The sequence below is a fragment of the Sorex araneus genome, chromosome 3 (genome assembly GCF_027595985.1).
Source record: "Sorex araneus isolate mSorAra2 chromosome 3, mSorAra2.pri, whole genome shotgun sequence".
In the NCBI taxonomy this organism is placed as follows: Eukaryota; Metazoa; Chordata; class Mammalia; order Eulipotyphla; family Soricidae; genus Sorex; species Sorex araneus.
Genome location: NC_073304.1, coordinates 170,674,524 through 170,687,373, shown reverse-complemented (window position 1 = coordinate 170,687,373; position 12,850 = coordinate 170,674,524). Strand labels below are relative to the sequence as shown.

The 12,850-nt window shown below is 51.4% G+C and overlaps 1 protein-coding gene across 2 annotated transcripts; it reads left to right on the top strand.

Moving 5' to 3' along the window:
• Positions 1–956: 956 nt before the first annotated feature.
• On the top strand, positions 957–12,833 carry IFT46 (intraflagellar transport 46). 2 transcript variants are annotated; one of them, XM_055133747.1, is made up of 12 exons: positions 957–1,185; positions 1,746–1,842; positions 2,680–2,759; positions 4,527–4,675; positions 6,365–6,439; positions 6,571–6,664; positions 8,870–8,998; positions 9,538–9,659; positions 9,990–10,056; positions 11,476–11,536; positions 11,799–11,884; positions 12,423–12,833. In XM_055133747.1, exons 3-12 carry the CDS (start codon positions 2,715–2,717, stop codon positions 12,516–12,518), a joined length of 924 nt encoding a protein of 307 aa, XP_054989722.1. In that variant the 5' UTR covers positions 957–1,185; positions 1,746–1,842; positions 2,680–2,714; the 3' UTR covers positions 12,519–12,833. The 2 variants fall into 2 exon arrangements, with proteins under 2 accessions (XP_054989722.1, XP_054989721.1); XM_055133746.1 differs by having other exon boundaries at positions 4,499–4,675.
• Positions 12,834–12,850: the final 17 nt, after the last annotated feature.

Below are 12,850 nucleotides of genomic sequence, written 5' to 3'. Positions count from 1 at the left end.
TTTGTAAAAAAAATGAAATTTTGGGGCTGGAGTGATAGCACAGCGGGTAGGGCATTTACCTTGCACGCAGCCGACCTGGGTTCGATTCCCAGCATCCCATATGGTCCCCTGAGCACTGCCAGGAGTAATTCCTGAGTGCAGAGCCAGGAGTAACCCTGTGCATCACCAAAAAGCAAAAAAAAAAAAAAAAAAAGAAAGAAATTTTGGGGCTGGAGCAATAGCACAGCGGGTAGGCATTTGCCTTTTACACGGCCAACCTGGTTCAATTCCCAGCATCCCATCTGGTCCCCTGAGCACTGCCAGGAGTGATTCCTGAGTGCAAAGCCAGGAGTAACCCCCTGGGCATCGCCGGGTTTGACCCAGAAAGGAAAAAAAAATGTTTTTTCTGGTGGTGCTTTGGGGCTACTGCCAGCCAGAGATATACTCAGGGGTGTAAAGGGTCGATCCCGGAAGTGCTTAGGGAACTAAACAGTGCTGGGAATGTAAATTATGCGCTTCAATTCACTTCCCCCATCCATTCCTCCTGCCCCAGGCTAGGATAAGGAGGTGCTAGGAATAGAAGGAACACAATTTTTTGTGTTTTGGCGGGGCATATACACCTGGCGATGCTAAGGGCCTACTCCTAGCTCTAAGGATTCACTCCTGGCCATATGGGATGCTGGGGATCAATAAAACCCAGGTCGGCAGCGTGCAAGGCAAGCTCCCTACCGCTGTAATATCGATCCGGCCCCTTCTGGACTCAGTTCTAATCAGAATCATTGAGGCGAAATCGCATACCCAAGGGTCCTAAGTCCTCAAGTGTGATTTCCAGATTGGAGGAGAAATCCAAGAACTAGATTCATCAGCCGGGCTTTGCCACCCGCAGCCGCTAGTTGTCGCCACAGACCCGGTTCCCTAAACCATAGACAACCGGGCGACTCGATCGCCTAGAGAGGCTCCTTCCGCGCGCTCCCGAGCCTTCCTGGACCCTTGCTGCCTGAGACACGAAGCCGGGAGGAGATCTCACGAGAGTAAAAGTCAAAGTCTCGCGATTATTTATTTATTAGTTTATTGCCTAGCGACCGAGCACCGACTGGGTTACTCGAAGTAGAAGCCCCGAAGTGGCCTGGTCTCAGATTGGAGTGAGACCCCAGCCTTCGCTGGGGTTCTTTCCATATAGAGGAGACGGATCCAGAGGGGCTTCAGGTAATTCGAACTCGCCCTAGCGGAAAGAGCACCCCCCCCTTTCTCCCCCCAGCCTTCCCATCTTGTGACAGTTGTACCTTTGCCCCTTTCCTTCATGCCATCACCAACTGCATGCCGGGGTTGCAGCATGAGGGGGATGCGCTCCCTGGATGGGATCTAGGAACTGGAATTCACCTTTTTGAGACATCCTCTTTCCCCCTAGGAGCCCCAGAGACAGCCTTTCTGGAGCCTCTGCAGCTTCCCTTAAGAAACCCCAACAGCCTTGGGAAAAGTTCTTTTCCCCAAAGCTGTGTCTTCCAGTTTGGGGGAGCTACTGCAGCAGAAGTTTGCTGTCGTTTCCCTCCACGACCCCCTGGTTCCCCAGCCAGCCTGTCAACGGTTCCTAAATCAGGGCTGCAGCACAGTGACTTAAAGAACCACTTGCCCTGCAGCCAAGAAGCATTAAGGGAAGTTTAAACGGGGTTTGGAGGTTTCCGGTGTCTTGGATCTGGAGGAGGAACCAAAGCTGGCACAAGTCACAGCCCGCAGTGCTGCATATAATCATGTCTCCTGTTTCTTAGACCAAGGTTGTTGAAAACCAGACATATGATGAGCGTCTAGAGATTAATGACTCTGAAGAGGTTGCAAGTACTTATACTCCAACCCCAAGACACAAAGGTAAGAGAGGGAAGGAGAGAAGATTCTCAGAACAAAGAGTGATTTGTGATAGGCTCCAAGAAGTTCTTGTTTTTTGTTTTTTTTTTTTGCTTTTTTTTTTTTTTGCTTTTTGGGTCACACCCAGCGATGCTCAGGGGTTACTCCTGGCTTTGCACTCAGGAATTACTCCTGGCAGTGCTTGGAGGACCATATGGGATGCCGGGGATCGAACCCGGGTTGGCCGCGTGCAAGGCAAACGCCCTACCCGCTGTGCTATCGCTCCGGCCCCAAGAAGTTCTTGTTTTAATCAGAACTTCACTTGCTATTGTTTCTTTCTTTCTTTCTTTTTTTTTTTTTTTTTTTTGGGTCACACCCGGCGATGCTCAGGTGTAACTCCTGGCTCTGTACTCAGGAATCACTCCTGGTGGTGCTCGGAGGACCATATGGGGTGCTGGAAATTGAACCCGGGTCGGCTGCTGGCAAGGCAAACGCCCTACCCGCTGTGCTATTGCTCCAGCCCCGTCTATTTTTTTTTTATTGGGGTGGGGCCACACCTGGCAATGCTCAGGATTTATTCCTGGCTCTGTGCTCAGGGATCAATCCTGGTGGGAGTGCCAGGAATCAAACCCCGGTCAGTCTTGTGCAAGGCAAGCACCTTACTCGCTAAATGATCTCTCCTGTCTCAGTATTAAATCCTGAATTGACAAGGAGCCATGATTAGAATTTAGTCTCCTTTAAAATGTCCTTATAAAACTTGTTCCCTCAGATGATTAGAGCGGACAATACTATAGGACTGAAAAGAATTTGTCCCTGAAAGTCATTTTGATAATAACCTAAAAAAGAAACTTTTCTTTGAAGGAATTCCTCATCCTGCCCATCTTACCGACAAGACTATGGCTGATAACAACAATGATGAGTTTGCAGAGGAAAATAACAAGGTGTGTGTGTTTGCATATCACCCGCTGCTGGGGAAATCTGGCTTTTGAGTGTTTGGGGGTCAGTCTGCATTCACATGGATTAGCAGTAAATGTTTCCTGACTCCTCACCTCCAGCAGGTATACGGCCTGGGTTCAGTCCCCAGCACCCCATAGCGTCTTCTGAGTCCCTTAAGGAGTGAACCCTGAGCACTGAGTGAGCCAGGATTAAGCTCTGAGCACAGTCCCAAACAAAACAAAACTAGAAAGAAAAACCACCGCGGGGGCCGGAGTGATAGCACAGTGGGTAGGCCGTTTGCCTTGCACGCGGTCGAGCACGCGGTCGACTTGGGTTCGATCCCCGGCATCCCATATGGTCCCCCAAGTACTGCCAGGAGCAATTCCTGAGTGCAAAGCCAGGAGTAACCCCTGAGCATTGCTGGGTGTGACCCAAAAAGCAAAAAAAAAAAAAAGAAAAAGAAAAAAAAAGAAAAACCACCGCTTCATCTCAATAGAAGTCATATGATTTAGGGAAAACAAACCCTCCTAACCTACTTTCATTATTTATTTTGTTGTTTTGATTTAGTTTGGTTTGGGGTCCACATCTGGCAGTGCTCAGGGCTTACTCCTGGCTCTGTGCTCAGTGATCACTCCTGGCAGTGCTTGGGGGGACCATATGTGGTGCCAGGGATTCAACCCACGTCAAGCATGTGCAAGACAAGCACCTTACCCCTGTACTGTTGCTGTGACCTTCCAAACTACTTTTAAACGGGTCAACTGGTTTGTTCTGCAGGCCCTAAGGTGAGGGCATGCTATAGGCACCAAGGCACAAAGACAGGGGGCGCATTCTACTTGCCTCTGCCAACCCCCAACCCCTTGTGTATTAAAGGGGGTAGGATGGTACAGAGAGAGCCAGAATCCCAGAAAGGTGGGTTCTGATACAAAGAATACAGAATCTTTTCTTCTGCTGTGTTTGGTAAATACTGTATTTCATTCACAGGCCAGGGAGGAATCCAGGGCTCCATTTATCTATACAGGAGGAGTAGCAATGCAGAGACGAGAAAGCCCAGAGACTCTGGGACATGGGGCCATTCAGACCCTGGGTTCATTGTGAATTTTCTCCTTTTGATAGTTATGAGCATCTTCCTCTGAGCAGTCTTGTCAACTAAAGTTTCGCTTTTTCTCCCTGAGATATTAGAGAGATCCCCTAAAGTTTGTGTTTCCCCCCCTTCTTCTTCCTCTGTTTCTTCCCCAAATAACTCTCATGAGAGTTGCCATTTTCTTTGTCAACAGTCTCCCTAGGTTTTAGAGCTGACTGGATAGTTTATTCAGATTTCTTAGGATTTTTTTTTTTTTTTTTTTTTTGCTTTTGGGGTCACACCCAGCGATACACAAGGGTTACTCCTGGTTCTGCACTCAGGAATTACTCCTGACAGTGCTTGAGGGACCAGATGGGATGCTGGAGATTGAACCCAGGTCAGCCGTGTGCAAGGCAACCGCCCACCCACTGTGCTATCGCTCCAGCCCCATTTCTCAGGATTTCTAAGCCATCAGTAAAATTGCTATTTATCAGAGAAGTGCACAGCCAGGCCTCAAGCAGACAGAGAAGTAGAATATGCTGCAGAAGGTGGGGCTCCCCAGTTTGCAGGTTACAGAAGCCACAAGTTGTCCAGGTGCTTCTCTTTGCGGGAACTGATGGTGGAAGGCAGGGGGCAGCTCTGGGGAGAGCACAGGAGTGGGCTTGGTGCGTTTCTCTCTCCCAGACCGCCCTGTGCCCCCGCACTGTTGCAGGAGAAAAAGAAGACCTCACAGCTGACGCCTCACCGGCGCTCAAGTGAAAATGATGACGATGATGATGAAGATGACGATGATGGCACATCGGAAACGGACTCCGATGATGATGACGAGGAGGAGGAGGAGCATGGCGCCCCTCTGGAAGGGTGAGGCAAAAACCCCGATTTAGGAGGAGGACGGTATTCTGAAAGCAGAAGTGAGATGCTCGATCTCTGCATTGCCCCTGTCTGGAGTTTTGGAGGCCTGTTGTAACGAGTTTTCATTTGTTTTTGTTATTTGCGGGCCACAGCCAATGGTGCTTAGGGCTCAGTCCTGGCGGGGGTCGGGGGGTCATATGGGGTGCTGAGGATTAAGCCCAGGTTGACTGTGCAAGGCAACGCTCTCCCCAAACTCTCTGCTCTCCCCCGCCCCCCGACTCACTGCCTTTTCACTGTCTGTTGCCCCTCTGCCCATTGTGGGACGGGGCTCCTGCCCTTGGCATGTTACCAGTTGAGTCACATTCTTGGCCTGGGAAGACTTTTTGTTGTTTGTTTTTTGGGCCACACCGGGCAGTGCTCAGGGCTTATTCCTGGCTCTGCATTCAGGAATCACTCCTGGTGGTGCTCAGGGGACCATATGGGATGCCAGGGATCAAACCAGGGTCAGCTGCGTGCAAGGCAGATGCCCTCCATGCTATATTATTGCTCTGACCTCCAGGAAGACAGCAGGTGTAGGGTCCTGCCGACAGGCCAGGGTTTGATCCCTGGCACCACACAACCTCCCGAGGATGATAAGGTGGAGCCTGAGTGGCACCCGGCCTCGCTGCTCCCTGCAAAGCTAAGATCCTTTTCCAGCTTTTTTTTTTTTTTGGGTCACATCCAGCGATGCTCAGGGGTTACTCCTGGCTCTTCACTCAGGGATTACTCCTGGCGGTGCTGGGGGACCATATGGGATGCTGGGGATCAAAGCTGAGTCAGCCGTGTGCAAGGCAAACGCCCTCCCTGCTGTGCTATTGCTCCGGCCCCCTTTTCCAGCTTTTTCCCTACTGTTAAAGGAAAACAATTTCTTCTATGTTATAAAACATAAAAACATGGTATCTTGGATTCTTGCAACTTTTTTTTCTTGTCATATATATTAAGAAATGATTAGGATCAAGAGCCCAAGTGATACGACAGCATGCGAGCAGGGTGCTTGCTTTGCACACAGCTGACCTGGGTTCAATCCCCGGCACCCCATATGGTTCCCAGAGGCAGCCAGGAGTGATTCCTGGATTGCAGAGCCAGGAGCAGGCCCTGTGCACCATCTGGTTATGAATCCAAAACAAAACAAAAAACAAAGAAATAATTACGACCAGTTTGTGCTTGGTTTGGGGCTCCACCTGGCTGCGCTGGGGGCAGCTGTCCCTCAGGGCTCAGGGGCCATTCCCACAGGTATTCAGGGGGCCGTGGATACTAGGAACGGAACGCAGAGTTCCTGGTGTAAAACTTGTGTTCTAGCTGGGAAGCTCGCTGTCTGGCCCTGCATAAACAATTTCAAATTTGCTGGGGCCTGGAGCTGTAGCACAGCGGGTAGGGCGTTTGCCTTGCACACGGCCCACCCGGGTTCAATTCCCAGCATCCCATATGGTCCCCCAAGCACCGTCAGGAGTAATTCCTGAGCGCAAAGCCATACCCTGGCACGTCACCTGGTGTGTCCCAAAAAGCAAAAAATAAAAGCAATTCAAATTTGCCTTGGTGACCACCAGGGGGAGGACGGGGCTTGGTTTCAGAGCCTCCGGCCTTGTGATCAGAGTAACCCACAGGCTCAGCCCCACCAGCTCTTCTCTGCCCACTGGACCCTTGTCTTGCTCTCTCCAGGGCCTATAACCCTGCGGATTATGAGCACTTGCCAGTTTCTGCCGAGATCAAGGAGCTCTTCCAGTATATCAGCCGGTGAGTACGAAGACGCCCACCATCGGCTGCCACCCCACTGCCCCCTTTTCCTTCATTCACCTGAAACCGTTCTTTGCCTCCGATCTCTCTGCTTGAGTAGTAGAGCGAGTTTCTCTGACCGTCTCCCCTAGGTACACGCCTCAGTTGATCGGCCTGGACCACAAACTGAAACCCTTCATTCCTGACTTCATCCCAGCTGTTGGGGACATCGATGCCTTCTTAAAGGTACGGTGAGAGCCGCCTAAAGCCAAGTGCTGAACTGTCTCTCTGGCCTCTCTCTTACTCTCGTAACCTCCTCATTGGCTCGGTCAGCCCTGCCGCCTTGAAAATTACTCACTTTGAGTCAGAAAGAGAGGGATAGACATAGAAGGACTACACTCATTTGTGGAATATGAAAAAACATGAGAACTGACACTCAATGACAGTAGACACAGGGCCAGGAATATTGCCCCGTAGTTGGAAGCCTGTCTCAAGAGCTGGGGAGAAGGCAGCTGGAATAGAGAAGGGATTACTAAGTCAATGATGGTTGGAGGGATCACTCGGGATGGGAGATGTGTGCTGAAAGGAGGTAAAGGACCAAACATGATGGCCTCTCAGGATCTCTGTTGCAAACTACAATACCCCAAAGTGGACAGACAGTAAGAGGGAAATTATCTGCCATAGAGGAGGTAGGGGGAGGGTGGGAAAGAGGAGGGGTGGTATACTGGAGAATGGGTGGTGGAGAATGTGCACTGGTGGAGGGATGGGTGTTTGATCATTGTATGATTGAAACTCAAACATGAAAGCTTTGTAACTGTATCTCACAGTGACTCAATTAAAAAAAAAAGAAAGGAAAGAAAATTACTCATTCCATTGGAGCCTTTGTGCTCTCATCCAGACTGCTCATTGAGAATACTCGGTTATCAGTTATTATTACGATACTAACATTTTGTCATTTATTTGCCCTGTTGTTATCCACGACCTTTGCTTTATACCAAAGGTCCTATATGTCAGTATTCCTCATCTGGGGGCTGTATGGTCCCCCTCGTGGCCCCTGGGATATCCCAAGGAGGCCAGAGGTAAAATCCACGTAAATGGCATGGGTAACCCATGAGAATAGGGGCCCACCAGGAGAGAGGAGCCACAGGAAGGGAACTAGATCGGACGGGGTCAAAGGTTGAGAACTTTGCTATCGATTACATATTTTCCCCACTCAATATTATGTATTATTATTTTTTTGCTTTTTGGGGTCATACCTGGCGATGCACAGGGGTTACTCCTGGCTCTGCACTCAGGAGTTACTCCTGGCGGTGCTCAGGGGTGCTGGGAATTGAACACGGGTCGGCTAGGTGCAAGGCAAACGCCCACCTGCTATGCTATCATTCCAGCCCCCTCGATATTATTATTATTATTATTATTATTGTCACTGTCACTCATCCCATTGCTCATCAATTTGCTTGAGCGAGCACCACTAACGTCTCTATTGTGAGACTTGTTGTTACTGTTTTGGCATATCGAATAGACCACGGGTAGCTTGCCAGGCTCTGCCATGTGGACAAGATACTCTCAGTAGCTTGCCGGGCTTTCTGAGAGGGGCGGAAGAATCGAATCCAGGTCGGCGGCGTACAAGGCAAACACCCTACTCGCTTTGTTATCGCTGCAGCCCTATTATTATTATTATTATTATATTTATATTTATTTATTTTTGCTTTTTGGGTCACACCCGGCGATGCACAGGGGCTACTCCTGGCTCATGCACTCAGGAATTACTCCTGGCAGTGCTCGGGGGACCATATAGGATGCTGGGAATCGAACCTGGGTCGGCCGCATGCAAGGCAAACACCCTACCCACTGTGCTATCACTACAGCCCCTCGATATTATTATTATTACTATTACTATTATTGCTTTTTGGGTCACACCTTATGATGCTTAAGGGTTACTCCTGACTCTTCACTCAAGAATTACTCCTTGGAGTTGTTCGGGAACCATATGGGATGCTGGGGATCGAACCTGCTTTACACGGCTGCATGTAAAGCACATACCCTACATGCTGTACGATCACTGCAGTCCATTCCCTCCATAGTATTTTATTTCAGCCTTGTCCACTAGTGTGCTCTTTAGTTCTGTTAATAACAGTGCACTGGATTTCTGGGTTTTTTTGTATGTGTGGGGGCACGGGTGTTTGGGTCACACCCCACAATGTCCAAGAGTTACTCCTGACAGTGCACACAGGAATCACTCCTTGTGGTGCTTGGGGGATCATACGGGATGCTGGGGATCGAATCCGGGTCAGCGGCGTGCAAGGCAAGTGCCCTCCCCACTGTACACTGCACTGTACTGTGCTCTAGCCCTTGGTGCACCAGACGTCTTCCCTGCAGCTTACTGGAAACCATGGCCGTTTCATGCCCCTGCCACTTCCCCCTCTGCTTGCTTCCGCTTCTCTGATCCAGGTGCCACGTCCTGATGGGAAGCCCGACAACCTCGGCCTGTTGGTGTTAGATGAACCGTCTACGAAGCAATCGGACCCCACAGTGCTCTCTCTGTGGTTGACGGAGAATTCCAAACAGCACAATATCACGGTAAGACCCAGCCTAGGCCGGCTTCTGTGAGAGGGCCCAGGGCAGAGTCTCGCTGGCGTGTGTGTCTTCCATTTACTGTCTCTCCGAGGGACGGTTCTGGTTTCACACCAGCCCCCCGCCCTTCTGTTACCTTTGGTCCATATCTGGCAGTGCTCAGGGCTTACTCCTGATTCTGTTCTCAGGGGTCACTCCTGGCCGGTGCTCAGGGAACTGTAGGGGCTACTGGGGATTGAACTTAGATTGGCTGCGTGTGAGGTAGTCCTGCCCACTGTATGATCTCTCTGGCCAACATTTTAAATTTTTGTGCATCTCAGTAGGTATGAAGTGGTATTTCAGGTCAGTCCTGCCTTCTCACATGACTTCAGAAATTTAGACCAGGCTGTCCTATAATCTTGATTTGGTTGCTGCCGGGTTTCCATTTCACCAGCCACCCCCAACCCCCACCCCCTGCATGAAACAGCAGCGTCCACTGAGTGCCTCTGAACCTCGGGCGCATTTATTTCAGTGTCATCGGCCAGGCTCTGCCCTTGTTTTTCTAGCAACATATGAAAGTAAAGAGTCTGGAAGAGGCAGAAAAGAATCCCAAGGCCATCGACACGTGGATCGAGAGCATCTCTGAGCTGCACCGTTCTAAGCCCCCTGCCACCGTGCATTATACCAGGTGAGAGGCCACATTTCCACACTGGGACCCAGGCTCCCCTCCCCACCACTGCGCCCCAGAAGGTGACCCACAGGCAACTCAGAGTTGATGAGTTGGAGATCTGGGAGCTGCCGGCTGAGGTTGATTTACTGGCCTCATCACTCAGCTTGGCCCAGGAAGCCGCAGCGCAGGATGAGGTTTGCCCAGCCTGGGTTCTCCTGGAACCTGTGTGTAACAGCCTGCTAAGCTGCCATCCTCCTAGAATGCCCTGCCCCAGATTTTGCTGATGTCACAATGATGACATTTGCAGATTTTGCTGATTTCTTGTTGCCGTATGCTCTGTCCTTTTAGGCCCATGCCTGATATTGACACACTGATGCAAGAATGGTCCCCAGAGTTTGAAGAGCTGTTGGGCAAGGTGAGTGAGTGGAAAGGTGGCAGGGGCTGAGAAAGTGTGGCACCTGCTCGGAGACTCGTTTCCCCTCCTTTTCCTTTATTAATGAATAATAAAGGAATTAATTATTTGAAGTTTAACATGTAGTCAGGAATTTCCACAAACCATTAAGTATTCTTTTTTTTTTTTTTTTTTGCTGTTCTCATGGCTCTGCACTCAGGAATTACTCCTGGTGACGCTGGGGGACCATATGGGATGCTGGGAATCGAACCCGGGTCAGCCGCATGCAAGGCAAACACCCTACCCGCTGTGCTATCATTCCAGCCCCAAGTGTTCACTTTTTTAACAGCTGAACATACTTGTTTAACCAGCATATAAAAAAGAACAAAAACCTGGCATTTGCCTTGCACACAGCAGCCCCAGGATCAATCCCCAGCCCCCTATATGGTCCCCCGAGCCCCACCAGGAGTGACCCTGAACACTGCCGAGTGCCGGCATCCAACATGGCATTGATTTCAGGTCACCACAGCGTGGTTTCATGTTTCTCTATTGTAATATGGTTGCTGCTTGGGTCTCTCGAGCATCCGTACCCACACACCTCCTGCTTTGGTGGCTGAGGGATGGGACCAACTCCCTTTTACCGAACAGAGTAGGAAAACTCTTGCACTTCTTTGCTAGGACCATTCCGAGTGGCGTAGCGCAGGCTGTCGGCTTTGACATCACAAGTGCATTTTCTGGGCCTGAGGCATTAGAAAAGTGGGGAGAGTGCTGGCTGACTCAGGGTCAGTCCCCAGCATCCCTTATAGACCCCCGAGCCCTCCAGGAGTGGGTCCTGAGTGCAGAGCCAGGAGTAAGCCCTGAGCACTGCCAGGTGTGCCCCCCACCCGCAAAATGCATTTCCTTCCAGGCCTGGTGTCAGAAACTTGCCATCCAGTTATAGGCAGAGTTGATTGATGTCTCTCGGCTCTTTCCTATTGGTCCACGTTTCCCATCTTCTCATGCTCATCCTGCATGTGTCTGTGTGTCCTGACTTCCTCTTAGACATCGTGCTGGATTAGTGCCACCCACCAGCCTCTTTCTGTTGTCTTTTTTTTTTTCTGCTTTTTTTTGGGTCACACCCAGTGATGCTCAGGGGTTACTCCTGGCTCTGCACTCAGGAATTACCCCTGGCAGTGCTCTGGGGACCATATGGGATGCTGGGAATCGAACCCAGGTCAGCCACATGCAAGGCAAACGCCCTACCTGCTGTGCTATCTTTCCAGCCCTTCGTGGTGTCTTTTGTGGTGTCCATCTCTGTCCTCTGAAGTGCATGGTGTCTCGGTGGCCGCCTGCATATTTCCGAGGCACTCAGGCTTTATGCTTGCAGCTCTTTTTCTTCTGGGAGTGGGGCTGGGATCCCTGAAACTTCAGTCCCTTCACATGCATCCCCCTGTGCCCTGTCAGGTGAGCCTGCCCACGGCGGAGATTGACTGCAGCCTGGCACAGTACACCGACATGATCTGTGGTAAGCGCCTGCCTGCCCGCTCCCGTCCCCCTCACTGCACCAGGGCAAGGCCAAGGGCCCGTGTGCCAGGGAAGGCAGCTCTGAGTTCTGGCGTGGTTTTAGCCGGACATGCTGTTTGGCTCAGGGTCGGGGTGTGCAGAGGCTGGGTGTGGGGCCCCAGCACAGGAGTAAATCTCCTCTAGGAGGGTGCTGGCTTCCGAGATGGAAGTGCCCTTCACACCAAGTGGCCTTTGGTTCTGCACATGAACGTTTCTCCTTTCAGCCATCCTGGACATCCCCGTCTACAAAAGCCGGATTCAGTCCCTGCACCTGCTCTTCTCCCTCTACTCGGAATTTAAGAACTCCCAGGTGAGACTAGTGCTGGTGTGTGGCACCGCGGGTGACACCCTCCTGCCACTCAGAGCAGCTCCCCCGAGGCTCTCGGGGGGTCCTTGTTCCTGTGGGAGAACAAGTGGACTAGTGAAAGGGGCTGGAAGGAGGCAAAAGAGGGGTTGTCTGGAGCAAAGTGGGGAGGGGTTCAGCCTGGAGGGAGGTAGGGATAGGGTGCAGCCTAGAAGGAGGTGGGGTTCAGTTGAAGAATTTGGGGTGACTGGTAGCTGATTTTCGAAGCCAACACGCAGGAATTGTTTGGAAGTTGAATTGGGGTGGGATCGGAGCCTGAGGCCAGAGCGACAGTACAGGGGGAGGGCACTTGCCTTCCCCCTTCCTGACCTGCACTCAGCCCCCAGCACCACATATGGTCCCCTGAGCTCTGCCAGGAGGGATCCATGAGCACTGCCAGGTGGCCTCTAAGCAACAACAAAACTGAAGCCGAACGTGCTGTAAAGAGGGCAGCTCCGATGTGGTGCCCGGCGCTGAGTCCCGCTCCCTCTTGGCTTCCTCGCAGCATTTTAAAGCTCTCGCCGAGGGCAAGAAACCCTTCACGCCACTGTCCAACTCCACCTCGCACACCGGAGACGCAGAGACTCTGACCTTCAGCTGAGACCGCTCGGCCAGAGCCAGCCTGTGTGCTGGCCGAGGAGAGCTGGCTGCCGGCTGCCTGCCGCCCACACCCCCCCAGACGCCACCGGCCATGCGCTGGCCCAGCTGCCTGCTCTGCTTCCCCTCCCGTGGCAGCGACGCCCTCCCCGCGAGGGGACTGAGTTAGAAGAATGGGAATCTTGGGGCTCCCTGGGTGCTCGAGTGAGGAGGGTGGCCTGAAACTGTTCCCCATGGGATAGCCATGGAAGCCTTTGCTGGCTTTTTTGAGGTTAGTTGACAAAGATTTTACAAATAAAGTGTCTTATCTTTCCAGTTACTGCGCTGTTGGAGAAG

What these genes read in the sequence shown, in the direction of transcription:
- IFT46 (XM_055133746.1), top strand. Translation starts at nt 1,792, where the DNA reads ATGACTCTGAAGAGGTTGCAAGTACTTATACTCCAACCCCAAGACACA. An exon ending in ACATCGATGCCTTCTTAAAG is followed by an intron (nt 6,665 to 8,869) that starts GTACGGTGAGAG and finishes TCTCTGATCCAG; the next exon opens with GTGCCACGTCCTGATGGGAA. An exon ending in CGGAATTTAAGAACTCCCAG is followed by an intron (nt 11,885 to 12,422) that starts GTGAGACTAGTG and finishes GCTTCCTCGCAG; the next exon opens with CATTTTAAAGCTCTCGCCGA.